Source organism: Drosophila virilis, chromosome 4 (assembly GCF_030788295.1).
Source record: "Drosophila virilis strain 15010-1051.87 chromosome 4, Dvir_AGI_RSII-ME, whole genome shotgun sequence".
Taxonomy (NCBI): Eukaryota; Metazoa; Arthropoda; class Insecta; order Diptera; family Drosophilidae; genus Drosophila; species Drosophila virilis.
The window spans coordinates 19,254,654-19,282,050 of NC_091546.1; the positions used below are offsets into that span (position 1 = coordinate 19,254,654).

General features: G+C 40.3%; 8 protein-coding genes across 14 annotated transcripts; 1 reads left to right on the plus strand and 7 right to left on the minus strand.

Annotated features, from left to right (window-relative positions):
* Positions 1-1,012: 1,012 nt before the first annotated feature.
* Positions 1,013-19,816, minus strand: LOC6628244 (gastrin/cholecystokinin type B receptor). 2 transcript variants are annotated; one of them, XM_015172704.3, is made up of 5 exons: positions 19,279-19,816; positions 15,998-16,643; positions 15,032-15,696; positions 14,715-14,968; positions 1,013-1,418 (listed from the first exon to the last, which is right to left on the minus strand). In XM_015172704.3, the coding sequence occupies exons 2-5, from the start codon at positions 16,538-16,540 to the stop codon at positions 1,165-1,167; spliced, it is 1,716 nt and encodes a 571-aa protein (XP_015028190.1). In that variant the 5' UTR covers positions 16,541-16,643; positions 19,279-19,816; the 3' UTR covers positions 1,013-1,164. The 2 variants fall into 2 exon arrangements, with proteins under 2 accessions (XP_015028190.1, XP_070065583.1); XM_070209482.1 differs by having other exon boundaries at positions 15,998-16,646.
* On the minus strand, positions 1,703-3,464 carry LOC138911187 (mitochondrial sodium/calcium exchanger protein-like). Its single transcript, XM_070208902.1, has 2 exons — positions 2,738-3,464; positions 1,703-2,653 (listed from the first exon to the last, which is right to left on the minus strand). Exons 1-2 carry the CDS (start codon positions 3,462-3,464, stop codon positions 2,028-2,030), a joined length of 1,353 nt encoding a protein of 450 aa, XP_070065003.1. The 3' UTR covers positions 1,703-2,027.
* LOC26531789 (mitochondrial sodium/calcium exchanger protein) lies at positions 4,484-6,612 on the minus strand. 3 transcript variants are annotated; one of them, XM_015173500.3, is made up of 3 exons: positions 5,841-6,612; positions 5,670-5,779; positions 5,488-5,619 (listed from the first exon to the last, which is right to left on the minus strand). In XM_015173500.3, exons 1-3 carry the CDS (start codon positions 6,520-6,522, stop codon positions 5,581-5,583), a joined length of 831 nt encoding a protein of 276 aa, XP_015028986.1. In that variant the 5' UTR covers positions 6,523-6,612; the 3' UTR covers positions 5,488-5,580. The 3 variants fall into 3 exon arrangements, with proteins under 3 accessions (XP_032293860.1, XP_015028987.1, XP_015028986.1); XM_032437969.2 differs by lacking the exon at positions 5,841-6,612 and having other exon boundaries at positions 4,484-5,619; XM_015173501.3 differs by having other exon boundaries at positions 4,486-5,779; positions 5,841-6,611.
* LOC26531268 (mitochondrial sodium/calcium exchanger protein) lies at positions 7,207-9,569 on the minus strand. 3 transcript variants are annotated; one of them, XM_015173424.3, is made up of 3 exons: positions 8,797-9,569; positions 8,626-8,735; positions 8,443-8,575 (listed from the first exon to the last, which is right to left on the minus strand). In XM_015173424.3, the coding sequence occupies exons 1-3, from the start codon at positions 9,476-9,478 to the stop codon at positions 8,537-8,539; spliced, it is 831 nt and encodes a 276-aa protein (XP_015028910.1). In that variant the 5' UTR covers positions 9,479-9,569; the 3' UTR covers positions 8,443-8,536. The 3 variants fall into 3 exon arrangements, with proteins under 3 accessions (XP_015028915.1, XP_015028913.1, XP_015028910.1); XM_015173429.3 differs by lacking the exon at positions 8,797-9,569 and having other exon boundaries at positions 7,207-8,575; XM_015173427.3 differs by having other exon boundaries at positions 7,279-8,735; positions 8,797-9,567.
* On the minus strand, positions 10,161-12,289 carry LOC116649740 (mitochondrial sodium/calcium exchanger protein). The gene is made up of 2 exons (XM_015173428.3): positions 11,498-12,289; positions 10,161-11,436 (listed from the first exon to the last, which is right to left on the minus strand). The coding sequence occupies exons 1-2, from the start codon at positions 12,177-12,179 to the stop codon at positions 10,277-10,279; spliced, it is 1,842 nt and encodes a 613-aa protein (XP_015028914.1). The 5' UTR covers positions 12,180-12,289; the 3' UTR covers positions 10,161-10,276.
* Positions 19,817-20,898: 1,082 nt separating the features above from the next.
* Positions 20,899-24,338, minus strand: LOC6628243 (protein RCC2 homolog). 2 transcript variants are annotated; one of them, XM_002051418.4, is made up of 5 exons: positions 24,192-24,338; positions 23,032-23,452; positions 22,380-22,961; positions 22,056-22,314; positions 20,899-21,986 (listed from the first exon to the last, which is right to left on the minus strand). In XM_002051418.4, the coding sequence occupies exons 2-5, from the start codon at positions 23,374-23,376 to the stop codon at positions 21,709-21,711; spliced, it is 1,464 nt and encodes a 487-aa protein (XP_002051454.1). In that variant the 5' UTR covers positions 23,377-23,452; positions 24,192-24,338; the 3' UTR covers positions 20,899-21,708. The 2 variants fall into 2 exon arrangements, with proteins under 2 accessions (XP_002051454.1, XP_015028189.1); XM_015172703.3 differs by having other exon boundaries at positions 23,032-23,531; positions 24,192-24,307.
* A 66-nt stretch (positions 24,339-24,404) lies between these two features.
* Positions 24,405-25,292, plus strand: LOC138911166 (uncharacterized). Its single transcript, XM_070208753.1, has one exon. The coding sequence runs from the start codon at positions 24,502-24,504 to the stop codon at positions 25,141-25,143; it is 642 nt and encodes a 213-aa protein (XP_070064854.1). The 5' UTR covers positions 24,405-24,501; the 3' UTR covers positions 25,144-25,292.
* Positions 25,224-27,327, minus strand: IPIP (Inositol phosphatase interacting protein). The gene is made up of 4 exons (XM_002051416.4): positions 27,107-27,327; positions 26,698-27,039; positions 26,379-26,621; positions 25,224-25,676 (listed from the first exon to the last, which is right to left on the minus strand). Exons 1-4 carry the CDS (start codon positions 27,165-27,167, stop codon positions 25,363-25,365), a joined length of 960 nt encoding a protein of 319 aa, XP_002051452.1. The 5' UTR covers positions 27,168-27,327; the 3' UTR covers positions 25,224-25,362.
* Positions 27,328-27,397: the final 70 nt, after the last annotated feature.

The following is a 27,397-nucleotide window of genomic DNA, read 5'->3' on the forward strand; positions in this document are numbered from 1 at the left end:
GTTTAAATTAATAAGAATTAGCTAACAGAACACATTTATCTATTGCTGAGTCTGTGAAAGGTTAGGTTTAATTTTAAAATGTTAATGCAATGTTAACGCAACTAACAGCGTCAGTCAGTTAACAGGTAAATGCTTATGAGACAAAAGTCTGACAGTTACCCAGTTAAATAGTTTGATAAGTGCGCTTTTCACTTAACGTTAGTTGCCCGCTCTACATTTGTATATATAGATATATATATAATTAAGTTTCGGATTGCGATAGTGAATTTGTAAATTATGAAAACAATCTACTACGTAATTGAACATCTACCACTAAATTTTTGTTTTGTTTTATAATATGGAAAATTACATCAAAGACAGAGACAATACATAGAACCAAGTGGGAAGTGAAAATTAACTGTACTACATAAGAGACACACACATACACATTCAGTTTTTGGAAAGTAAGAAATATATTCTATTGCGTATAAATTGAACTTTGCAGGTGTTCAATCTAAAGGTATTCAGTTGAATGAACATTAAAAATTTTAGAAAAAGTGTAGAAAGAATGCTTTTTCGACACACTTATATACAATTTTTTTTTTTTACATTTTCTTTTTTTTCTTGTTTCTTATATGTACGTAGATTTGCTAAATATGTATTTGATTTTTAGTTTAATTGTTTTTGGTTTAGTTTTAGATCATGTTTAGTTTGATTTGTTTGTTAAACTTGGCTTAAAGCGTTACTTATTGCTTATCTATGAGAAGGAACATAGTACAATATTATTATGCATTTATGTAATTTCTTTTAGTTTCAGCTTAAGGACTAAACAACATTTTAAACAAGTCACTAAATGAGTTCGTATATGTGTTTTGTTGGTTTGGATTGCAATACTTTTGGAATACTAACATTGTGTTGTAAATAAGCGTTAACAACTACCTATGTATAGTAGCTATATAAACTATGTATGTATTATGTATTTATGTATATTATGTATAATTTCGCTTGCATTTTGTTTTTTGTAGTATTATTATTATTATTTTTTTTTTTTGTATTTTTACGTTGTGCCAACTAATTGCAAAGAGGAGCTATGGAGAAAAATCATCAAGTTTCTTAGAACGGGGATAGCCTTGGGTTCGAGTGTCGTCATAAGTAAATATGTTAAGGTTTTAGTTTAGTATCACACTAGTAGAGATAATGCGAAGAAGCCTGAGCTCTATACTGCTTCGGTGTTAGCTTTATCAATTTAGGATTGAAGGCCCCCAATGCTGCCTCATTTGTCGACGAGGCAGCCGGCGGCACGGTGTGCGAGCGAAAGCGCGAACGCAGGAAATTTTGCATGGACCTCAGGCGAATGATAGGCGCACAGGGCGATTGTCGTAGCGTATTATGGTTGAGGGCCCAATAGATGACCGGACTAATAGCCGAATAAAAGTAGCCTGTTAGGAATATATGCAAGATATAAAAAAAAACAAAACAATTGATTATCTTTGCTGAAAATACTTATTTGCATTTGTAAAACAGTGTATATACAGTTATTGCCTTTTGTGGCGTTTGCAGTGTTACCCCTTCATTTATTCATTTTTTATTTCGATTTCAACAGTCTGGCCACTTTTTTGACTTGATTTCAATTCGTACTTATTTTTATTGCGCAATAGATGTAATTTAATTCGCAAATAATTTGCATTTTGTTCGTAAACAATTTGTCACTAAAAATATAAAATTTCTTATTGTTTTCATAGGCATCGGTGAGAATAAGATACACATCGTATGGTTGAATCATTTCCATCTTTATAAGAATGCTGAAAATTGTGTATATATAGCCATGGAGAAAATTCCTACCGAGCGTCGGCCATTAAAATTCAACAACGACGACCTCAGTGGCGTGGTTAAGAGACCAGAAATCAATAGTATAAATGCATTCTCCTCATAGGATCCAAACACACTAATCATTTCAATGCTATGGCCTTAATAAATCTTGGTGGAAAGCACAATGCCGGTGCTCAAAAGCACATTGAAAAATGGACTCCCAATGGCGGCTGCATATGCTATTTTCTCATAGACAGGGAGTTGGCGATGAATTTGACAGTGGCACCCATAAAATCTGCAGAAACTTTTAACATATGGCCAAGAACGTCCGTGATCAATGATTTTTCGGTGAGGCATTGAAACGTCAGAATCATGGATCCAGTTAACTTCATAATTGTAAACATCCAGTGATATGGCGTCGGGGCACTGGTGTTTGAGTGGAAAAACACAACTATGGCTATGGGCACTGTTACCACCAAGGAGTAAAGCCCGTATTTAAAGTCATATGGTATATTATAATACCAGAGCATCGACCTATCTCTGAATACCATGGCCTTGCCCATTGTGATTGTAAATGCTGGGTTAAGGAAAATTTGTATGCAGTTGAGCAGCTTACTCCAGCCATTCTTCTTCAGCTCGTAATCTACCAAGGGTATATAAAGGACACTCAAAAATACAACTGGAGCCCGAGCAATATAGAAGGCGCGAAGTAACATGGTCGCCTGGCGCCATTCATTTAATTTAATGAGCAGAATTGCAGAGAAGAATTCCCTAAAGAGACGGTGATTCTTGCTTGGAGCCCTGCGGTAAGTTATATGGCGATTGGCTTCCATCTCAATTGTGACACGTTCGTTTCCGACTTTGTCTGGGAAAGTAATTTGTAATTTTGTATTTGTTTTCTAGTGCCTCGCGCTTTACTTTAACATCTTCTGATTGTGGCAATTTCTACAGTTCATGTTTTCGGGTCCCAGTTCACAGAAAACGCGATACTCAAATTTTAGGTTACGTTTTATGATATACACATCGATCACGTTCACAATTAAGTATATGACGTACACCGTCATCATTAATATGCACTCAGCGATCGTAACTGACTCTTCAGTGATTATAATATACTCAAGTAGCATCACGCCAAACATAAAGAAGAGTAGATCGCGTACGGTATCATATGCACTCATTCGAAATGGACTGATATAGCATACCAATCCCCCAGTGAACATAGTTACAAATAATGCCGAAGAAAGGCAATTGGCGAACACGGCCGTGTCGTCATAAATAGCCCACATATTGGCAAACAAATCTGGAAGTGTGTTGCCCAGTGCCATGATCGTCACGCCAGCCAGATGCTCGTTCATATGAAGCATTCGAGAAACTACTTTCAACGCCGGAGTGTAATAATAATGCGCCACGTTGCTCAGGAAGAGCAGCAATTCGAAACAAAGAATCAGGAAGAGGGACACAAAGATGTGCTCCTGGAACACGTTTCTACATTTGAAATCGCATGCCAATAAATGCATATACGGCACGAAGTTCGTGCCCTGTATGCAGTTATTTGCATTTCTCACAAACTCGCATCTTTGGTCATACGGAAAGTCCATCACAGCAAAACAATTGACTTTTGTCCAAAACTCGTCGAATTCTCTATCCAAAGCGTTTGGCTCATATATTTCGGGCATAATCCCTAATATTGAGGTGAGTATATTGCACTTGAATTGTATTTATTTTAACTTTAATCATGTTCAAATGAGTAATTCAGTCCGATTTTATCATTTTTTATGCACTCGCACAATTTATTTATAACTAATTGATTACAAACTAAATTGTAAGTTTTTGACATCCATCTTCTTCGCCAATCGGCTGCTCTCAATGATAACATTAATTTGGCATATATATGAAAGCGTTACCATCCCAGATTCAACCAATGGGGGAATACACGTATGCTGCTAGAAATAACTGCATGAAAGCAAACAAGGAAGGCTGTCTTCGGCACGCTGAATATCTAATGCCCTTGCAGACCCAACCATTTTATAATGCTCGTAGTGCTTTACCCGTATTTAAGAAACACATGGAAAATAGTTAATGCCGAGTTTGGTCAAGGTATCTTGATAAACAAAAAAGTTTTTTATACAAGAACCTAGTTTTCGACAGATCGTTCCTATGGCAGAGGGTATTATAATTTTGTGTCCGACCCCATATAGTATATACATTTTTGATCAGTATTAACACCCGAGGAGTCGTTATAACCTGTCTGTTTCAATGCGAACTAGTCTCTCAGTTTTAAAGCTTCCTTTATGAAACTTTGCCGAAGTCCCTCTTTCTGGATCAGACAACTGTATCATATAGCTGCCATCGGTCAAAAATTATGTTTTTGTATAAAAAACATTTTTGTTTATCAAGAGATCTTAACCAATCTCAACATTTATTAGTTTTACTATGCTTCTCATATATATGCAAAATCCTATAAAGATCGGACCACTATATCATATTGCTGCCATAGGAACGATCGGTCGAAAACTAGGTTTTTTGATTAAAAACCTTTTTTTTTATCAGGATATCTTGACCAAATTCGGCATTAACTAGAACAAAAAAAATGATAAGGGCAATGCACTGTGAGCATTATGAAAAGGTTGGGTCTGCAAGGGTATTAGATCTTCGGCGTGCCGAAGATAGCCATGCTTTCTTGTTAATCTTGATCAAACAAATGCCACACACCGTAAATAATAACAGCTATATTTTCAAGCTAGTTTTTTTGATTACATATGTGTTTACATTGTTGAGTTAGTGCAGTATACATACATTTTGTTGCGACTTAAATTTTGTCGACTTATAATTTTTAACTATATATGGGACGAGATGAGAAAAGCATCCATATTGTATGGGTGGATTATTTCCGCTCTGATAAGAATGCTATATATGATGTACAGACCATAGATGGACATGGAGAAAATCCCCACCGACCGACGGGCATTAAAATTCAACACCGACGTCCATAGAAGCGTTGATAAGAGTCCCAATATCAATAGGACAAATGCATTTTCGCCATACGTTCCAATCAAATCAGTCATTGAAGTACTAAGGCCTAACAAAATCTTGACAGCAAACACACTGCCTGTACCCAGAAGAATGGTAAAGAATGGACTTCCGATAGCTGCTGCATATGCCATTTTTTCATACCCCTGCAAAGCCATTGATGCATTTGCTACAAGATCGCCCAGGGAGTTGGCGAGGCATGAAACAGTGGCACCCATAAAATCAGGAGGGACTTTTAACATAAAGCCAAGAACCCCCGTTATCAATGTTATTTCGGTGACACTCTGGAATATCACAAACATGGATCCAGTGAGATTCATAATTGTAAACATCCAGTGATATGGCGGCGGGGCACTGGTGTTTGAGTGGAAAAACACTGCTATGGCTATGGGCACCGTTACCACCAGGGAGTAAAGCCCGTATTTAACGTCATGTGGTATACTATAATACCAAAGCTTCGACTTATCTGTAAATACCATGGCCTTACCCATTGTGATTGTAACTGCTGGGTTAAGGAAAATTTGTATGCAGTTGAGCAGCTTACTCCAGCCATTCTTCTTCAGCTCGTAATCTACCAAGGGTATATAAAGGACACTCAAAAATACAACTGGGGCCCGAGCAATATAGTAGGCGCGAAGTAACATGGTCGCCTGGCGCCATTCATTCATTTTAATGGGCAGGATTGCAGAGAAGAATTCCCTAAAGAGACGGTGATTCTTGTTTGGGGCCCTGAGGTATTGTATATGGCGATTGGCTTCCATGTCAATTGTGACACGTTCGCTTCCGGCTTTTGTCAAAAAGCTGAAAGTTCGATTTTCATTTTGATACGATTTGCGCTGCAATATAGTTACTCGATCATCCTGGGAAAGTAATTTGTATGTGCTTTCCAGTGCCTCGCGCTTTTGTTTAACATCATCTGACTGTGGCATATCGTACAGTTCGGCGATTTCGCGTCTCAAAGCTACGAAAAGCGAATATATGTTAGCCCAGCACAGAAATAGTTTAGAAATCATGATACTCACAGTTTAGGTTACGTTTTATGATATACACATCGATCACGTTGACAATTAAGTATATGACGTACACCGTCATCATTAATATGCACTCAGCGATCGTAACTGACTCTTCAGTGATTATAATATACTCAAGTAGCATCACGCCAAACATAAAGAAGAGTAGATCGCGTACGGTATCATATGCACTCATTCGAAATGGACTGATATAGCATACCAATCCCCCAGTGAACATAGTTACAAATAATGCCGAAGAAAGGCAATTGGCGAACACGGCCGTGTCGTCATAAATAGCCCACATATTGGCAAACAAATCTGGAAGTGTGTTGCCCAGTGCCATGATCGTCACGCCAGCCAGATGCTCGTTCATATGAAGCATTCGGGAAACTACCTTCAACGCCGGAGTGTAATAATAATGCGCCACGTTGGTCAGGAAGAGCAGCAATTCGAAACATAGAATCAGGAAGAGGGTCACAAAGATGTGCTCCTCGAACACGTTTCTACATTTGAAATCGCATGCCAATAAATGCATATACGGCACGAAGTTCGTGCCATATACGCAGTTATTTGCATTTCTCACAAACTCGCATCTTTGGTCATACGGAAAGTCCATCACAGCAAAACAATTGACTTTTGTCCAAAACTCGTCGAATTCTCTATCCAAAGCGTTTGGTTTATACATGTTGGCCATTATCTTATGTGTTTAGGTAAGTGAACTTGTACTGTGTTTTTATTTCAACATGTGTTGTGTTCCGTTTAAAATTGAATTTTAAAATCATACCTAGAACAGAGATAAAATTAAAAGAGCACCTGATCTAGTTTATAAAACTTGAAATTGTGGCTTTCGGAATACCTGAGGGAACTAACTGACCATCCTAGCTATAATTAGGGGCATAGCTTGCTGGATAGGCTATAAATTTCTTTATCGTTTATCTACCATTAATAAATAAGTAATATAGTCAATTAACCGGCATCGTCCTGTTCAAATGATTTATTCGGTTCAACTTCATCCGACACATTTTGCAAAGTTTGCAAACTTGTTTGCTAACTGCATGAAATGAAAAACAATTGTTTGAAGAAATACCAAAATAATGTATTTGTGCAAATGTATGTAACAGGCAGAAGGAAGCATCTCCGACCCATGTCCGTCTGTCAGTCTGTCTGTCCGTCCGTATGTATTAACGCAAGGATCCCGGAATCTCTAAGAGCTAGACCCTTTTTTAGCTGTAGGTTCTCCTGGTGCCCGCGCAGATCGAGTTTTACTTCTGATACTCGATAACTTACTCTGTTTTCAAGCAATCGATAATAATCGATATCGAAAAACTGTGTTTTGAATACACACGTGTTTGCGGTCGTTAGCGCAGATTCCAAGAATTTCTGTATACATATACACACACATTAAAGCGCCTCTGCTTTGAATTCTATCAACAGCATTGCAATTGCGATTGTATTGTTTTCTGTACGGCTAGTTTTTTTTTAAATTTTTTTTTATTACTGCTGAAGCAAAGATGCTCATATTGCGACCTTCAGTTGGTGTTGAACTCTCTTCTAGGTTTAGGGTATCCCATAGTCGGAAGCTCTTGACTAGAGCCTCTTCTTCATCTTGAAAAACACTTCATTTCAATCAAATGTCTCACGTCGTAAATAATAACAGGTATATTTTCAAGTCTGTACCGTCTTTCGATTATATATTTGTTTACATTGTTGAGTTAGCGTAGTGTAAGTTATTTTGTCAACTAATAATTTTTAACTATGCATGGGACGAGGTGAGAAAAGCATCGACATTGTATGGGTGGATTATTTCCGATTTGATAAGAATGCTAAATATGATGTACAGACCATAGATGGACATGGAGAAAATCCCCACCGAGCGACGGGCATTAAAATTCAACACCGACGTCCATAGAAGCGTTGATAAGAGTCCCAATATCAATAGGACAAATGCATTTTCCCCATATGATCCAATCAAATTATGCATTGAAGTACTAATGCCTAACAATTTCTTAGCTGCAAACACACTGCCTGTACCCAGAAGAATGGAAAAGAATGGACTTCCGATAGCTGCTGCATATGCCATTTTTTCATACCCCTGCAAAGCCATTGATGCATTTGCTACAAGATCGCCCAGGGAGTGGGCGAGGCATGAAACCGTGGCACCCATAAAATCAGAAGGAACTTTTAACATAAAGCCAAGGACCCCCGTTATCAATGTTATTTCGGTGGCACTCTGGAATATCGCAAACATGGATCCAGTAAGATTCATAATTGTAAACATCCAGTGATATGGCGGCGGGGCACTGGTGTTTGAGTGGAAAAACACAACTATGGCTATGGGCACTGTTACCACCAAGGAGTAAAGCCCGTATTTAAAGTCATATGGTATATTATAATACCAGAGCATCGACCTATCTCTGAATACCATGGCCTTGCCCATTGTGATTGTAAATGCTGGGTTAAGGAAAATTTGTATGCAGTTGAGCAGCTTACTCCAGCCATTCTTCTTCAGCTCGTAATCTACCAAGGGTATATAAATGACACTCAAAAATACAACTGGGGCCCGAGCAATATAGTAGGCGCGAAGTAACATGGTCGCCTGGCGCCATTCATTCATTTTAATGGGCAGGATTGCAGAGAAGAATTCCTGAAAGAGACGGTGATTCTTGCTTGGGGCCCTGGTGTAATGCATATTGCGATTGGCGTTTATGTCAATTGTGACACGTTCGCCTCCGACTTTTGTCAAAAAGCTGAAAGTTCGATTATCATTTTGATACGATTTGCGCTGCAATATAGTTACTCGATCATCCTGGGAAAGTAATTTGTATGTGCTTTCCAGTGCCTCGCGCTTTTGTTTAACATCATCTGACTGTGGCAATTCGTACAGTGCGTCGATTTCGCGTCTCAAAGCTACGAAAAGCGAATATATGTTAGCCAAGCACAGAAATTGTTCAGAAATCGTGATACTCACATTTTAGGTTCCGATTTATGATATACACATCGATCACGTTGACAATTAAGTATATGACGTACACCGTCATCATTAATATACACTCTGTGATCGAAATCGACTCTTCAGTGATTATAGCATACTCAAGGAGAAGCACGCCAAAGATAAAGAAGAGTAGATCGCGTACGGTATCATAAGGACTCATTCGAAATGGACTGAGATAGCATACCAATCCCCCAGTGAACATAGTTACAAATAATGCCGAAGAAAGGCAGTTGCCAAAGATGGGTGCATCGTCATAAATAGCACACATATTGGCAATCATATCTGGTAGTGTATTGCCAAGTGCCATGATCGTCACGCCAGCCAGATGCTCGTTCATATGAAGCATTCGAGAAACTGCCTTCAACGCCGGAGTGTAATATAACCGTACCACATGGCTCAGGAAAAGCAGCAACTCGAAACAAAGAATCAGGAAGAGGGTCACAAAGATGTACTCCTCGAACACGTTTCTACATTTGAAATCGCATGCCAATAAATGCATATATGGCACGAAGTTCGTGCCATATACGCAGTTATTTGCATTTCTCACAAACTCGCATCTTTGGTCATACGGAAAGTCCATCACAGCAAAACAATTGACTTTTGTCCAAAACTCGTCGAATTCTCTATCCAAAGCGTTTGGTTTATACATGTTGGCCATTATCTTATGTGTTTAGGTAAGTGAACTTGTACTGTGTTTTATTTCAACATGTGTTGTGTTCCGTTTAAAATTGAATTTTAAAATCATACCTAGAACAGAGATAAAATAAAAAGAGCACCTGATTTAGTTTATAAAACTCGAAATTGTGGCTTTCGGGATACCTGAGGGAACTAACTGACCATCCCTAGCTATAAGTAAATATCATGTATGAATCCCTTAACTTTTTTAAAACCTTTCATTTTTGTTCCTATTTATTGTATTTTCTTAAATAATATAGTAAGTTAATTATTAGTAATTTTAAGACACGCGTGTTTATCTACCATTAATAAATAAGTAATAGAGTCAATTAACCGGCATCGTCCTGTTCAAATGATATATTCGGTTCAACTTCATCCGACACATTTTGCAAAGTTTGCAAACTTGTTTGCTAACTGCATGAAATGAAAAACAATTGTTTGAAGAAATACCAAAATAATGTATTTGTGCAAATGTATGTTTGTATGTTTGCGGTCGTTAGCGCAGATTCCAAGAATTTCTGTATACATATACACACACATTAATGCGCCTCTGCTTCGAATTCTATGAACAGCATTGCAATTGCGATTGTATTGTTTTCTGTTCGGCGATTTTAATTCGTTTTTTTTTTTAAATAAGATTCTGTTATTGGATAGAGACGGTGGCAAGTGGTGCGTAAAAAATAACAGCTATATTTTAAAGTCCTTACAGTTTTTCGATTACATATGTGTATACATTGTTGAGCTAGCGTAGTGTAAGTTATTTTGTCAACTTATAATTTGTTTAATTAATTTCATGAGAATCGCTGAGAAATGCATCGACATTGTATGGGTGGATTATTCGAAATCTAATAAGAATGCTAAATATGATGTACAGACCATAGATGGACATGGAGAAAATCCCCATCGAGCGACGGGCATTAAAATTCAACACCGATGTCCATAGAAGCGTTGATAAGAGACCCAATATCAATAGGACATATGCATTTTCCCCATATGATCCAATCAAATTATGCATTGATGAAGTAAGGCCTAAATAAATCTTAACAGCAAACACACTGCCTGTACCCAGAAGAATGGAAAAGAATGGACTTCCGATAGCTGCTGCATATGCCATTTTTTCATACCCCTGCAAAGCCATTGATGCATTTGCTACAAGATCGCCTAGAGAGTTGGCGACGCATAAAACAGTGGCACCCATAAAATCAGGAGGAACTTTTAACATAAAGCCAAGGACCCCTGTTATCACCGTTATTTCGGTGGCACTTTGGAATATCGCAAACATGGATCCAGTAAGATTCATAATTGTAAACATCCAGTGATATGGCGGCGGGGCACTGGTGTTTGAGTGGAAAAACACAACTATGGCTATGGGCACTGTTACCACCAAGGAGTAAAGGCCGTATTGAACGTCATGTGGTATATTATAATACCAGAGCTTGGACCTATCTCTGAATACCATGGCCTTGCCCATTGTGATTGTAACCGCTGGGTTAAGGAAAATTTGTATGCAGTTGAGCAGCTTACTCCAGCCATTCTTCTGCAGCTCGTAATCCACCAAGGGTATATAAATGACACTAATAAATACAACTGGGGCCCGAGCAATATAGTAGGCGCGAAGTAACATGGTCGCCTGGCGCCATTCATTCATTTTAATGGGCAGGATTGCAGAGAAGAATTCCTGAAAGAGACGGTGATTCTTGCTTGAGGCCCTGGTGTAATGCATATTGCGATTGGCTTCCATGTCAATTGTGACACGTACATTTCCGACTTTTGTCATATACCCAAATGTTCCAGTATTGTCAGAGTTTGATTTGCGCTGCAATATTGTTACGCGATTATTCTGGGAAAGGAGGTCATATTTTTTTTGTACTGTCGAGCGCTTTTCTTTTACTTCTTCTGACACTGGCAATTCGTACAGTGCGTCGATTTCGCGTCTCAAAGCTACGAAAAGCGAATAGATTTAAGCCAAGCAAAGTTACAATTCAGAAAACTCGTTACTTACATTTTAGGGTACGTTTCAAGAAATACACATCGAGCACGTTGACAGTTATATATATGGCGTACAGCGTTATCATTATGATGCACTCAGCAATTGTAATCCCTTGTTCTCTGATTATGCAAAACTCCAACAGCATTATGCCAAAGATAAAGAAGAGTAGATCGCGTACGGTATTATAAGCACTCATTTGAAACGGACTGAGATAGCATACCAATCCCCCAGTGAACATAGTTACAAATAATGCCGAAGAAAGGCAATTGCCAAAGATGGGTACATCGTCATAAATAGCACACATATTGGCAAACATATCTGGTAGTGTATTGCCAAGTGCCATGATCGTCACGCCAGCCAGATGCTCGTTCATATGAAGCATTCGAGAAACTGCCTTCAACGCCGGAGTGTAATATAACCGTACCACATGGCTCAGGAAGAGCAGCAATTCGAAACATAGGATCAGGAAGAGGGTCACAAAGATGTGCTCCTCGAACAGGTTTTTGCATCTGAAATCGCATGCCAATAAATGCATATACGGGACGAAGTTCGTGCCATATACGCAGTTATTTGCACTTCTCACAAAATCGCATCTTTGGTCATACGGAAAGTCCAACACAGTAAGACAATTGACTTTTGACCAAAACTCGCGGAATTCTTTATCCAAAGTATTTGGTTTATAGATTTCGGCCATGATCTTAAGTATATGGGTATGTGTATTATTGTTTTTCTGTTTTTGAATATTGAACTATGTGTGTTTAAACTTTGTGTTGCGTTTAAAATATAATGTCTACTGAATATGATGACTTTAAAACATTGTCCAAACAGCAAAAAACAAAAAGATCACCTGATTGTTTTTCGAAAATAATCAAATTTTTCGTATACTTGAAAGTTGTGGACAAAACTAGTCTGTGCTTATCCGAAAAAGGATACATAATTATATGAGATATAAACCAGGCTAGTTGTGGTAAGATAAAAAATATTATATAAAGATCAAAATCAAATCAAATCAATATTCTTAAGAATATATTCAGCTCCTTCCCACCCACTCATTCTAGACTGCAAAACAGATCCCCTTACTATAAAATTCTAAAAGCGTTTGGATCTAAAAGGGCTATTTATCAATTTAATTTGTAAAATGTTCATAAATTATTAAGACATATTCGTGTACACATTTATTATTTAAATACTATTTTTTTGTTTGCTTTTAGAAGAAATTCAATTGTTAACTTCAACGGAAATCCGCTAAAATGACGTCCTTATTGAATGCATGAATAGTTCCAGACTTTATAAGTATAGCGAATATAAGGAAGAGAACGTAGATGGACATGGAGAATATGCCAACCGAGCGTCGTGAATTAAAATTCAATATCAATGTCCACAACAACGTTGTAGCAAGTCCTAAAATCAACATTATATACGCATTCTCGCCGTAGGTTCCAGTAACACTTTCGTAAGTCAAATTTTTGCCAATTAGCCTCTTGGCGAAAAATTCTATGGTAGTGTTCATTATAACATTTAGATAGGCTCTACCAATGGTTGCTGCGTACGCCATTTTCTCATATCCCTGCAAAGCCAAGGAAACACTCGCCAGAAGCTGGCTCAGAGCGGTGGCAATGGGAAGCACGCTCATGAAATCGGTCGGAACTTTGTATATGCTACTAATCATATTCATTATCAATGATATTTCTGTCGCACACTGGAATGCAATAAACATGGATCCAGTTAAAATTAATTATCACATAAATCCAGTGATAGCTCGGCGGACACCCAGTTCTTGAGTGAATCATCACAAAGATGGCCAGCGGCACCGTTATTACCAGGGAGTAGACGCCGTACATGAAAGCATTCGGTATATTGTAATACCAGAACTTCGATTTGTCTCTAAACAAATGCCAAATGCCAATATTGTCACCCCAGCCAGATGTTCGCTCATGTGCAGCATTCGGGAAACGTCTTTCAATGCTGGACTATAATAATAATGCACCACATAGGCGAGGCATAGCAGCAACTCGAAGCATATAATCGAGAAATAGGCAATCATTTTAGATCGCATGCCAATAAGTGCATATATGGCACGATGTTCGTACCGGTTAGGCAATTGCTGGCTTTCTTTACAAATTCACATCTCTCAAGGTTGTTACAGCATAACATGTACGTGCTTTAACCGAAATTTTGCTTTAGGCTGATTGTTTGATTGACTCAAACTTCTTAGAAGTGGCACACCAAAAATTTCTTTTCATATTTCAGTAATCTCAATCTGTTTCAAAAATATTTTGAATAGAGTAGATTTCAAAATATTTCGTTAAGTCCCTGTGCATTATATATATACTCCATACACATCGGACAATAGAATTTGCAATCTAGCGTTCCGTTAGAAAAGAACTGCTAGCATAATCATCGCTCATGTCTTTTATGTCAAATGAATAAAAATAATTCCTTACTTTATAAGTAGCTGGCCATGGAGAAAATCCCAACCGAGCGTGTCATGCATTTAAAATTCAACACAGATGTCCAAAGCAACGTTGATAGAAGTCCCAGAGTCAACACCAATTATTTTTATATCGGGAGTAACGCCAGATAAAATCTTTCCAAGAGCAGCACTGGCAGTGCCCATAAATATACAGAAATATGGACCCCCAATAACAGCTGCATATGCCATGTTCTGATAGCCTTGTAAAGCCATGGAAATTGTGGTTAACAAATCAGTGGCACCAATGAAATTGGATGGATCTTTTTTCATTGGGTTATCAAATCACTTCTATAATCAAAAAAAAAATTATAATACCAGAGCTTCGATTTATCTCGGAATACCATGGCCTCATTGAGGAAAATTCTTATGCAATTGACCAGCTTACTCCGACAATTCTTCTGCAGCTCATAATCCATCAAGGGTATTTAAATGGCCTACAGCATCCCAAACGGAGCCCGAGCAATGTATGAAAATATTGGCCAATCTTCCCTGTGAAGGGACTGAGTGCAAGACAGAATTCCTTAAAGAGGTGGCGATTCCTAAAAGATTGCGCGTGGCCCTTAAATCCATGAATGTGAACTCATGCGTCTAGTCATATAAGTGAAAGTTGGAACTGTTTTCGAATGTGACTTAACTCAAATGGGAAACGTTGAGTGTTTTCAAAATCCAAGCTGTATACTGTATATAATTTCTAATTAGTTATAACCCGTGTCGTTAAATAAATAATATAGCCCATATAAAGTCGAAATTACTTACCCAATAACAGACTGAAGTAGACGGAAGTTTTGCTGCAGTATTGCTTATAACCGAAATTCTTATAGAATATACAGAAGACGTGCGGTGCCCAGCATACGATGAAGATTAAGGCGGAAGCAATTAGCATATTGGCCAGATGACGACGCGATCGCAATGTGGACGTCTGAGGCAGAGGTATACCAGGCGTAGCCGGACCGCGGCCCGCACGAAAAATGCGCTGCCGTTGTGAGTGAGCACGTATCTCCCGCATAGCCCTGAAAGATTGCATTGCCCTGATTGATTTGCTACATTTGATTCGGCTGGGCTTATTGGCTTACCTGGGCGAAATGGGATTGCTGGAGCGATAGGAGCCCGGCTCAAGTGCCGCACTGGAGCCCGGCCGACATGGCTGTAAGTTATGCAATTGTATATCTCCCGGATTGATGGCAATTTGGCCGCCTCCATTGCCATTTCCATTGGATGTGTCATCGGCTGTGGTCGCTCCACCGCATCCTGCCTGCTGAGCATTCGCGCAGCCCGTAACTATAACCATGTGGGTCTGACGGCGCAATATCGGCATGGGCAACGGCAGTTCGCCGTGCGCCGCTCGGGCGGTCAGCGACAGTGCACAGAGCTTGCGACGTACACCATAATGATTGAGTAGCACACCCACGCCGGGCAGCACAAATACCGCAATTGTATGAAAGATGATAAACGACATGAACATGGCATTGGCTCCCAGCTCTGAGGTGCAGCTTATGCTAACTGGGTTTGGCGTTGTGCCCGTTCCGGCGCCCTTTATGATCACCGACTTGGCTATTATCTTATAGGCAAACAAGAATGGCGTGCTGATAGCTGCCGAGGCAATCCACGACAGGATGGCCAGCGAGACGTGCAGATAGCGGCGCTGTCGCAACTGAGCCAAGCGCGGATGTTTTACGGTGGCATAGCGATCCAGCGAGAGCATGAAGAAGGAAATTGTGCTGGCTGCCACTGGCATGACCTGTGGGTTACATATAAATGAGAACAAAATAAACCATTTACAAAGAAAAAAAAAAAAGAAAAATAAATAAATTAAAAAATTGGCCTCTTCAAAAAATATCAGTTGTAGTCCTGGGCTTTTAACATTTTGCTGTTAAGCTCAGTTGGTGCTGTTAAAAGAACGATATTTCTAATAGTGTTAATCGATTTATTTTCAGTAGAAACGCGGCCTAAGAAGTGCGCAAAATTGGTCACATAAAGTTTTCAATAAAAAGTGTAGATTTTTACAATATTTAATCATTTTGAACATTGTTTGTGCTTACCTGAACATAGTGTATTAGTTTGCATAGTAAAAGTGGTAAAGATCTAGTGCCCCGATTCATGGCCAGATTCAGCAGCGTAACTGGCGCTGAAATGCCCGTAACCAGAAGATCGGCAATGCAAACGGCCAGCAGCAACGGATTTCGCAAACGCACCGATGAAGCCGAGCACAGGGTGAGTACCAAAGTTGAATTGCCCACAACGCCTCCGAATACAACCAGACCATAGCTAATGGCCAGCAGTAGAATAGTCAATGATGGAATCGCATGCTCAGTATCCGCGCCAGTGTCAATATCATAGGGATTGGTCAGCGTAAAGTTGCCATAGCTATCGTAGTCAAAGCTGCTGCTCAATTGACCGCCAAAATTGCCATCAATGCCGCCGCTATTCCCGCCAAAGTTGTTTTGCTCGAGAAGCGCATAGTGCAGCTGTTCAGTGGCATCGCTATCGTTATCGTTATCGATATTGCTATCGACAGTCGGTTGCTGTTGGTGCTGTCGTCGATATGAGTTTTCCCACCATTGCTGCAGGTTGTTGCTATTCATCCTTTAATCAAACTCGTTTATTACTAATACTTGGCGCTGCCGATCGTTGTCGATGCGTTTGTCTGGCTGCCTCATTGCATACTAAAGGTGCTAGGTGCTGGTGCTGCTTGGAGGAACAAAAAAAAATAGGTAGCAAGTAACAAAATGCCATCATCATCAGTCTTTTATACCCAGTACTTATTGAGTGCATAGAGTAGATACCATTATTGATAAATTGATAATCGAAACATTTATAAAGTATTATTTTTGCATTTATAAACAACATATTTCTAAGAAAAAGTGAAATTTGCGCGCCCCTATAAATAGGCAACATTTTATTGTGACGACAAACACGACGTATGCGTGATAAATGATTAAATTGCATTCGCTTCAACTAGGTAAAATAAGAAAAAAACGGTAAAGGGCAAAGGAAAACAAAAATAATAAATATTACTAAAAATCGACATCTTTGCTATATTATTAATCATTTCTTGACTGTCAATTACGAGGTGTAAGCAAGTCGAGCAAATGGTATTGCATTCATTCTTGTTTTGTTTCAACAAGGACACACAAAGTGACAGCTACATGCGCACCCATGCACATTCACACACATAGGCACACACACACACACACACACACGCACACATAAACTCTTGTACAAGAGCCTTTGCCTGACACTGACACTTATGCAATGCGAACAGGGCGCACTCAGAGATTAGTGCTGTGCTTCCTTCCGCCGTGCCCCATTTTGCCAAGCCAAAATGAATGGCAACCTTGCACTTTGCGCCCACGACAAACAACCGCAAGGATTGGCGTCACCTTCAAACCCATGCCGGCTGCTGTGCGGGCGTTTAAGCGCCAGCCCATCAGCAAAATGTGCGGGTACGGGGGCGTACTGGAGGCTTAATTGCGCGTTAAAGCACAGCACGGGAAAAGACGCAAGGCGCACATTTAAATGATGCTGTGTGCATGTGCAGGAGCAATAAATGCAAGCTGAGCTATTAAAAACTTTAATTGAAATTGTTATCACAAGCTGGCGAACGACCAAGCGAAGCTCATTAAACGCGGCAACAAAACATCAGGCGCAAGGGTGATTCAAGATTTGATCACAATGCGCAACACTTGCCATAAAGTAATTGTTTGCTCACGCGGCATGAGTCACCCTCATGTTTTGTTCTAGCAATGATTAAAAGGCACGCACACACACACACACACACACACACACACACACACGTGTGTGCACAAAAGCTCTGGCAGACAGCGCGCTTTGTTGTCTGCGTGTGTGTGTATGAGTGTGCGTGTGTGTGTGTGGCGTTTGCTTGCGTCAGTTTGTGTGGTTTGGTCTCGCGCTTGTGTGTATCAATTTTTGTTGTTGCTGGCATTTCAGCCGCCGCCATTGTTCAGCGCGATTTGTGCATGTGTGTGCCCGTGTGCCTGTGTGCGTGAGTTTTTGTCAACGTCAATGCTTTTGCTCTCTGCCCATTGTGCGGCTGCTGTGGATGATGTGACTGACGTTTGCTTAATCTGCTTAATTTGCGTTAATTTAATCGTGGCCTGCCAGTGTGTGTGTGTGTGTGTGTGTGTGTGTGTGTCCACATATTGTCGGTTTCCTTATGCCAAAAGTCATGTGTAAAGTTATGCGTGTGTCCGTGTATTTTTATTGTGCAGCATAATAAAAATAACCTGTTGGATTAGCTTTTAAATTAAGAATCAATAATTAACGGAAAGTAGCTTGAATATAAAAAATATATAAAAATCAAAGGAACTTTGTAATAAATGCAAAATAAAATGGGCAGCCAGCCAAGAGATACCCCTGGAAATTTAATTTGTGAATCTATATTAATTTACGTCACTCCAAATGTCGGCAACAGGCACAAAAGGTGACAAAAAGGACGTTGCACACCGAATGCTGCCTGCTGGTTGAATGGACAAAAGTGAAGCCAATAAGATAAAATCCAGGATCCGGGGCGTATACGTAATGCGTGAAATGGAAAGAGATGGCTTCGATTGTTGTGTATTGCGGCCTAATATGAAAACTGTCAGCCACAGGTGATTTAATAACAAGGCGCCTACGCATACACAGACACAAGAAAACCGCCAGGATACACACGCACAAGATACACACAGCACGCGCACACACACACACACACACACACATACACAGCGCGCAAGAGAAGCAACTTGATGGCGTTTGCTCGCCCGCTGCTTTTGTCTGTTCTTATTGATTTGACAGCTAACAATTTGTGCGTGTGCGAGCGTGTTGGTGAATGTCCAGGCGTCTTATGGCTACTTCGTGCCTGCCACAATACAAAATGGCAAACAAACAAGTTAGCCCTGGCTCTGTGTGCGTGCGAGAGCGTTTACCGTTGTCTTGGCCCATCTTCATTTGAAAGCCAAAAAAAGAAGAGAAACTTTTTCGGGAATGGCAACTTGTGTAAAGTTTAGCGGCGAACAATGAAAAGTGCGTGGGCAGGGCAAGGGCAAAGACGGCACACATACATTTACATAAAGAGAGGGAGAGAGAGAGAGAGCGAGAGCGAGAGCGAGACAAAAACTCCTATTGGCCGTGTAAAAAACGACGCTATAATTACTAGCCATAAAAATGCGTGGCGTGGCCAAAGAAGCTGAATAACAATTAGTGTGGAATCAGTAAACGGCAACGCCAACGCACACACACACACTCCCACACACACACACACACACATACATACGCACAGCATACATACATGCACGCGCATTGAGTATACGTAATAACTTACAGTTTTGTTGTTGCGCGCTTCATGTAAAATGAAAAAAGCTAACGGATTTATTTGCTGTTGTTTTGTGTAGCGACTGTTGTTGTTTAATTTATCGAAGGCACTGTAATTTACAGTTAGTACTATTTTCTTTTGTTATATATATTTAAATATCGTTATTGCAGCGGGCGCGTCTGAGTCGTTGTTGTATTTTTGTTTTGTTTTGGTTTTTTCTTATATCAAATACACTTTTAGCAAATTTTTTTTTTTTACATTTTTTTTGTTTATTTTTTTTTATATATTTTTATTTTGTTTTTGTTGTTTGGTTTTTAATGTAGATTTCGTTTATAAAATTGTTTTAAAAAATCTTTGGATTGGCGTATTCGTGCTTGAGTGTGTGTGTGTGTCCATGTGTGTATGTGTGTGTGTGTTTGTGTGTGTGTGTGTGTGTGTGTGTTGGGAAAAAAACTAAAATAAAACTCAATGTGCGGTGTGCAGAAATTGTTCCTCAATGGCGCACATAACACGAAAGGACTACGGCGGAAGACTGTCCTCTGTGACAGTGAAAATTTTGCTAAAGCCAACCAGCCAGCCAGAGAGCAGAGTTCGGAGTTAAAAGTCGCGAGAGGCGCCGACACCGACAGGCGCCGAAATCGGGAAGCTTTTTTGGGTCAGGGAGAAAGCTTTTTGCTTTCTCAAGTGCTTGACTTTCGCTTTCATTTAGTCGCCAGGACCCTGCTGCGCTCTGTTTAGGGCTAATACGAGTTTTGGATATACTTATTAGGGATAAAAAGGACAAAAAAAAACACGGTACTATGACAAAAAAGTACAATGGTCGCTCGAGATCGATATCGAAATTAATTAATTTTAATTAACTAGTTGCAATTTTCATAATTTAAGAACAATTCTTTAATTACTTCTGATACAATATATGTTTTGTGATATGACTTGTCCGCTGTTCATCAAAATTATAATACTATCAGGCAGGTTATAACAAGTAGGAGAGTTCTTCCAACATCAAATGCATATTTATATTCTATTTTAGAAGATATATGTCAAGTTTGGTGACTCCAGCTCTTGTTATTTACCAAAATTGTCAAAAAACAGGAACCGATGTCGATTTTTATCGATTGCTTGGAAACGCAGTAAGTTATCGATTATCGGAAACAAACTCGATCTGCGCAGGCATTAGTAGCACCTACATCTAAAATTTCAAGTCCTTAGCTCTTATAGGTTCTGAGATCCTTGCGTTCTTATATACGGACAGACAGACAGACGGACACGGCTAGATCGACTCGGCTATTGATGCTGATCAAGAATATATATACTTTATGGGGTCGGAGATGCTTTCTTCTGCCTGTTACATACATTTTGATTTTGCACAAATACAATATACCCTTATACCCATTTTTAATGGGTATAAATACTCAATAAAACTGGGGCCATCAAAAATATGTTATAAAATAGCTTCGAATTGAAACTCTCTTGTTGGCAAAATAATTTTTCGTAAAAGTTGTTAAATTTTGAGAATTTTTATTTCTAAAATTCAATTAAAACGTGTTCACCCAATCGGTATAAATAAATAAATTTCAGTTTAAATACTAACATGTTTTTTTCTCTTTATTTAAATATTTTTGTATATGATTAAAATGCATGATGTACTTTAATAGTTGCAACTTGTATTGGATTTCCTTCCGTTGTATACTTCGATTTTTCTTTTTTTTTTTGTATATATATTTATATGTGTAACTTATGCGCTTAATTATACATTGTAGTTGTGTTTATTTGTTTTGTTCGTGTTATTGTTATTGTTGTTGTTGTTGCTGTTCGTGATGCTGTCGCAAATGGACAATGCAATACTGTAAATGAAGTTGTCTTATATAACTAAGCAGCATATTTTGTAAAAATAATATATATATATATATATAAATATTAAAATGTATTTTCGTTTGATTGGAATAGAGGTTTTGGACAAATTTTAAGCCTAATTATGGGCGGCAATAAATTAAAGACAGCGAATTATACAAATTAGATCATAAATAGAAAATAAATTACGATAACTAATTACCAAATTATGAATCGTAATCGTAAAGCTGATAAATACACAAACGATATTTGAGATATAAGTTTTGGATGTGGTGGTTAAGTTCGGAGTAGTAAAGTACTTTAAACTTATTGTATAAAATGTTGATGAGTTAATTGCTTTTGTTGTTGTTTTCTTTTTTTTGTGTTTTTTCTTTCTTTCTTTCAGTAAGTAGCAGCAGAGTTTCGTTGATCAGTTCAAGTTTTTTTTTTATAGTATCTATGTATATAGAGCAGTATTGTTGTTGGCAGCGGTATACTTAATGTGTTTGTTTTTTTGTTTTTCATTTTTTAAATATATATATATCATTTCTTTTTTTTTCTTGCTTGTGGGGGGGGGGGGGGGGGGGGGATTGAAGAACACCCATTTCTCTAATCTTCAATAGTATATTCGGGCATCTTTTCGTACTTCTGCTTGGTAGCCTCGTGTGTGGTGTCCACAAGCAAGGCTGTATGGGAATAGCCCATGGTAACCTGAGGTATTTTAATGTTGTCCATTTTGGGCACCTCCTTGGGCACCGTCGACGACTTTTGAAACTCGCCAATGCCCAGCTCACCAAAGGTTGGCGATGCGCCCCAGGCAATCAGCGTATCATCAGCCGATATCATGATTGAGGTATTGGCACAGCCAATTGCTGTTATGTTCCAGCCTGTATATACATATATATCGAGAGAAAGGGCTTTAGAAAGGTTTAGTTTGGTTGCTTAGGTCGACTTGCCTGCTAAATCTTGCACTGGCTTGGGATACATGTTGGCCTCGCCGGTTTTCTTGTTCTGCCCAAAGAGATAGAGCAGGCCCAGCTCGTTGATAATCAAACTGAATGTTGAACCGCAGTAGACACTGCGTCCGCCACGACCCTGGGCGTCAAAGAACTTCATAAGACGCGGCACCATCTCATCCTTGGGCTCGGCGTGTCCCAGGCGCCCAAAGCCGCCAAAGCCCCAGCTGTAAACGCGCTTTTTGGAGTCGATGGCCACCTGTTTGTTAATTAAAGCATAAACGTTTAGTGTGCCGCATCTATATAAAAAATCCTGGCACATACCGTGTGATTGTTGCCACATGCAAAGTCCACAATCTGTACACCATCCACGGGTGTCACGTGCCCCTCCTTGCTCTTCTCAATGTAGAGTACAACCCTTTTCGGTGATGTCTCAAAATGGAATGACAGCTTATTGGCATTCACAAAATACTTGGCATCCGTATTGTGACCCAATTGGCCATATTCCGGCAAACCAAATGTGTGCAAATTGCCCTTGATATCGAGAATAACTGAGAATTCGGCTCCGCAGCCAATGCGTATAATGGGTGGACCACGATAATTAATCGGAGTGGGCGTAAAGATATTGGGATGTGCATTGCCCACGCCGCACTGACCGGACTTGTTCTCGCCGCAAGCGTAAACTGTGCCCGTGTCGGTAAGGAAAAGCGTATGATGACGCCCAGCGGCGGCTTGTACAATGTTCAGCTGTTCCAGTGCAGGAATGATTGTGGGCTTCTCCACCAGCTTGATGTCCTGACTCAAGCCCAACTGACCGCTGGGATTGCGGCCAAAGCCAAGTGCTTTGCGATCCATATTGATGAGTATTGTGTGCGCCGCAGTGGGACCGCTGGCCACGGAGCGGTACTGCAAGTTGGCATAAGGGCAAAATATGAATATCATTTCATTGCAATACACACTTTTCAGCACGACTTACCTTTTCATCCGTGAAGCGATGAAAGCTATACAGATTGGGACGCACTTTTGTGACATTTTTGCGATCCCGTTTGCCGGTTAGATCCCAGGTAACCATACCAGCCAGCAGCAGCTGACCCGGCGTCTTTTCCAGCGTGGCCAGTAGATCTTCTGGCAGCTTACTGGGTGGATCCAGATTATCATGTGGTATTAGCACCTCCATTTGGCCGGCTGCCTGCTGTTGCTGTTGGGCCAAATCATCGTCAGACTCATCACTAAACTCATCCTCGTAGTCCGATTCCTTCTTCTTTGGGTGACGCTTGTTGGGACCGGCCCCGTTACCACCTGCCTTGCGCTTAGCCGACATCTTTCAATTAGCAGTAGTGCGTCTCTATCTCTCTCTCTCTCTCTCTCTCGCTCTCTCTATCTTTGTCTCTCTGCGGCTGTAAAGAGACCAGCAGCAAGCGTTGAGAACCAGAACCAGAATTTGTACGCAACAGAGCGTAGCGGTTGCCGTTAGTGCTGCGTTCGTGACAAGACGCGTATTACACATAATTGATTTATTTTAACAATTGCCTATTTATGCACTACAACTTTAACAAATTTTAGCTGCGCCTTTATTAGTTCAACTTTACTTCTTACTTTGCGCATCAAAAATTATAAAGTTTTAATAAAAGACAATTTATAGTCTTGCAAAATTACTGCCCGTGTCTTGTTGCGAATCATGTGAAGCGCTCATCTCTAATCGTAGCTCTCACGCGCTGTTCGTTCTATGTGTGCGTGCATCGTATGTGTGTGTGTGTGTGTGGTGGTTTTGCAAGCATGGAAAAACAAAATGAACGCCAACAAAGTAAGCCCGATGCGCTGCTAACGCCGACTGCGATACTTTGGCAAATTTATTGAAAAACCACACAAATTCATATTAAATGAATATTTCTGTTTATCCATCTGTCAGTTAATAAGGCGGTAACTAATGTCCGCTGTCTCAAACAAATGATTTAATTGAACGGCGGCTCAAAATCAAATTTGAAATGTTGGCGTCACTTTTACAAAACACACAGCGTATACAAAGACAACGCGACAAGTAGCTAATCAAACATTGCTTGAAAGTCGTAATGCTTAGCCATACCGAAACTTAAAGGATCACTAAATTAAAGGCTACATTACGCGCTAATAACTTACATTTCAAGCTATACAACTAATAACTTTTCGTATACCGTTCCTGTTCCGTACGCAGCAAAAACAACAAAACGCTAACCAGCAATAGGATGAAGTGTGTGCACAGTTCGCAACACAAAAATAACTAAAATAAAAAATACCACATGGAGTGAGCTCTATACCATATTTTTTTCGATTCATTAAAATACAACTATCGATAGTTTTGCCTGTACGCTAACGATAGTAGTCGGCAGCCCTAGTATTCGCGGCCCAACAACAAAAGAACATTGTTATTTTTGGAGCGCAAAAAAGTGATTGGCTTTTAGGCCAGGATATGGACAAAATGGACAACGATGAGACTGAAACAACACATTATTACTTGGAATGCGAGGTCGGCGCTGAGGAATGGCACTGGAATCTCAAGAGCACCAAGCTGCTGGTCGAACTCTATTCGGAGCGGCGTCACAGATTTCGTGATCCCAAAACCCGTAAACGTGCCCTCTGGACAGAGATTGTGGATGGCATGGAGCGTGCCGGCTTCAAGGGCATCAATGAGGATATCTGTGATCGCAAATGGCGCAACATGAAGAAAACGTATCGAACATGCCGTGAAACGCTCCGAAAAACCGGACGCAAACGCGTTGGCTGGGAATATTATGACACATTCGATGAAATGTTTCAAAATGAAAATGCGCCCGCCAACATCAAGCTAGAAGACGATTCATTGCCCGCAGAGCAGCAGCAACAACAGCATACAGCACTGGCGGATATGTGCAGCACAACCGTTGAGCCACAAGCACCCGCCACAGACAATGCCAGCGATCTGTCCGTGAGCCAGGAGCAGCAGCGACAGCTGCTAATCCTCGAGCGCAATCGCATCGCTGCCATACGAGAGCTAAGCAAACGGATCGAAGAGTCCAATGCAATACAGCGTGAACGCAACGATCTGCTGCGCGAGTATCTCGCACAATTATAGTCATAGGATAAATAAATAAATCGGTTAAGCTTCATACAAATTCTCAATGTAATGCGATTGTATTGGCAACAATTGAATAGTTGATAGGTCTTCTCTTGTATATTTAAATATTATGGATATCGAACATAAATATTATTTTAAAAGGTAAATTTTTCGTTTAGCACATGAATTGTATAATTTAAAAACTTAGGCCCAATGCATGATACACAATTGCATATTCTAGAATTGTATCAGCGGCTGTTTTCGGCGCTCCCGATACGCCACAATGTCGGGCATGACAATCTGCCGGAATCGTTCGTGCTGCCGCTTAAACTCCTCAACAGCTTTGGCCACGCGTCGCTGCTGCTCCAAGCGATCGATCGGCTTGCTAATATTGTTGTTATTGTAGCTGGCTAATACTGTGGATCTGGCCGTAGCCACGGGCAGATCATTGTAGAAGATGCTCGGCGAGGCGCCTGCTGCTGCTGCTGCTGCTGCCTGACGTCGCTGTGCCCGGGGCGTTGACTGTGGACTCCCGTTGGCGTTGCCATTATCTGGAATACGCAACAATTTATAGCCCTTCTTTGGGAATATGCAGCAGATTTTTGTAATAAGCTCGCAAAACGGCATTCCGAACGAATATGCAAAAGTAACTGAGATAAGCTCGCCTCTGGCTTGCGCCGAACAATTATTTAAAGCACGGCTCTTGCTGGCTGCAACGGTAATGACAAACTGATTGCTTATCTCCACTTAGCGCTACCGCCGAGGGTATATTGATTTTGTGACCACATTTGTAACACACCTAGAGCGGCATCAAAGTGAGCCTGCCTTGAGTTCGCTTCCTAAAGTCCTGCTGGCACTTTGCACAGATTCGTCTTTCTGTTGCCGCAACGTATCAAATGATATATGTTTCCCATTTGAATGGGCACAATTTGTTCAAAATTTAGTTCTACTTTAAATCAGATATCTTAAGTTTTCGAAATATATTATACATGCCTAGGATCGAGTAAATTAATTGTAGTTGGAAGAACAGAAGCCTATCGACATCGAACTAAGATAGAATAGATCTACAATAGAAGCAATTTAACACAATTTGCTTGTTTGTTAGGGTATCTAATCTTCGGCACTGCGTAGATAACGCGTTCTTTGCTTATTTTCACTTTCGTTCGCGCCGTGTAACGGCGAGCCTAAGGCAAAAACCTTCGGTAAACAGCTGACGAGTGACTCGGCTGATGACGTCATGCGGCTTGGCTTACCTAGAAACTGGAGCTCCTGTTGCGCTTTCGCATTGCTCGAGCCAAAGTAGCCGGGTATAAAAGGCATAGGTGACATGACTACGCCGCCGCGCAGGCCTGCCGCAGCTGCCGCATCCGAAGGCGGCAGCGACGGCGGCGGCGGAGCTGGACGATTGAATGGATTTTGGCGTCTGGGCGGCGGCTTGGGTTTGCCCGGCGCATCCGTCACAGCCTGGGCGGGATCGCGGCGATCGCTGTGCATTTCTGTAGCAAAAAAAAAAGAGTAATTAGGTTAAACGAATGAAGTCAGCATATTTGTTAGTCGCCTCGCTGCGCTTACTGTTCCGTGAGTCTTCGATTTCCTGCAGCTGCCGCTGCAGCTCGGCGACAATAATCCGCTTGTACTCGTAGCCGGCGCAGGTTAGGGCCTTCATCCATGACTCCATGCTCTCCTGTGTGTCGGCTGCCAGTATATAGGTGCGATTGCCATTGAACGCTATCTCAAAACAATAATTATCCGCATCCGATTCCTGGGACAGTTCTATGGTGCAGCCCTCTACTATGATGAGGCCCAGCGGCTCCTTGTCGAGGCGCGTTTCAAAGTAGAACAGCAGATTGCCTTTTAGCACGAAATAGCGTCGTTGAAATGCCTTATTTATTTCGCCCCGCTTGTTAAGGAAACCTGTGCGAATGATTAATAATAGATATGTATTTACATATATATATATATTTTTCGTTAATTAACTAACCTTCCATGTCAAACGGCGGCGATCTGGCGAACACACAGAGGTTCTTTTCGTTGATTTTCATTTTGATGCGTTCGGCTTGGCATTAACTAAGAATGTTTGGGCCGTAAAAACATTGAAAATGCGCTTTGTTTGCTTTAATTTGGTAATAGGCACAAATTTATTTACATATCTATGTGCGTAGATGCTTACATCAATACATAAGCGTTGGCAAAACATATGTTTCTGACATGGACCAATGTAGCCACACCGAATTTAGATAAATAAACTATTTTTATGATTTGACTATCGAGC

Excerpts from the sequence above, each read along its gene's own strand:
- LOC138911166 (XM_070208753.1), top strand. The coding sequence starts at position 24,502 with ATGGACAAAATGGACAACGATGAGACTGAAACAACACATTATTACTTG.
- LOC26531789 (XM_015173501.3), bottom strand. The coding sequence starts at position 6,522 with ATGGCCAACATGTATAAACCAAACGCTTTGGATAGAGAATTCGACGAG. Across the intron at positions 5,780-5,840 it reads CATAAAACGTAACCTAAACT|CTTTGAGACGCGAAATCGCC; the intron begins GTGAGTATCATG and ends CGCTTTTCGTAG.
- LOC26531268 (XM_015173427.3), bottom strand. The coding sequence starts at position 9,478 with ATGGCCAACATGTATAAACCAAACGCTTTGGATAGAGAATTCGACGAG. Across the intron at positions 8,736-8,796 it reads CATAAATCGGAACCTAAAAT|CTTTGAGACGCGAAATCGAC; the intron begins GTGAGTATCACG and ends CGCTTTTCGTAG.
- IPIP (XM_002051416.4), bottom strand. The coding sequence starts at position 27,167 with ATGAAAATCAACGAAAAGAACCTCTGTGTGTTCGCCAGATCGCCGCCG. Across the intron at positions 27,040-27,106 it reads GCCGCCGTTTGACATGGAAG|GTTTCCTTAACAAGCGGGGC; the intron begins GTTAGTTAATTA and ends TCATTCGCACAG. Across the intron at positions 26,622-26,697 it reads AATCGAAGACTCACGGAACA|AAATGCACAGCGATCGCCGC; the intron begins GTAAGCGCAGCG and ends TTTTTGCTACAG.
- LOC138911187 (XM_070208902.1), bottom strand. The coding sequence starts at position 3,464 with ATGCCCGAAATATATGAGCCAAACGCTTTGGATAGAGAATTCGACGAG. Across the intron at positions 2,654-2,737 it reads GGGACCCGAAAACATGAACT|ACAAAGTCGGAAACGAACGT; the intron begins GTAGAAATTGCC and ends TTACTTTCCCAG.
- LOC6628244 (XM_015172704.3), bottom strand. The coding sequence starts at position 16,540 with ATGAATAGCAACAACCTGCAGCAATGGTGGGAAAACTCATATCGACGA. Across the intron at positions 15,697-15,997 it reads AACTAATACACTATGTTCAG|GTCATGCCAGTGGCAGCCAG; the intron begins GTAAGCACAAAC and ends TGTAACCCACAG. Across the intron at positions 14,969-15,031 it reads AGCAATCCCATTTCGCCCAG|GGCTATGCGGGAGATACGTG; the intron begins GTAAGCCAATAA and ends GCAATCTTTCAG.
- LOC116649740 (XM_015173428.3), bottom strand. The coding sequence starts at position 12,179 with ATGGCCGAAATCTATAAACCAAATACTTTGGATAAAGAATTCCGCGAG. Across the intron at positions 11,437-11,497 it reads CTTGAAACGTACCCTAAAAT|CTTTGAGACGCGAAATCGAC; the intron begins GTAAGTAACGAG and ends CGCTTTTCGTAG.
- LOC6628243 (XM_002051418.4), bottom strand. The coding sequence starts at position 23,376 with ATGTCGGCTAAGCGCAAGGCAGGTGGTAACGGGGCCGGTCCCAACAAG. Across the intron at positions 22,962-23,031 it reads ATCGCTTCACGGATGAAAAG|TACCGCTCCGTGGCCAGCGG; the intron begins GTAAGTCGTGCT and ends GCCAACTTGCAG. Across the intron at positions 22,315-22,379 it reads CATGTGGCAACAATCACACG|GTGGCCATCGACTCCAAAAA; the intron begins GTATGTGCCAGG and ends ATTAACAAACAG.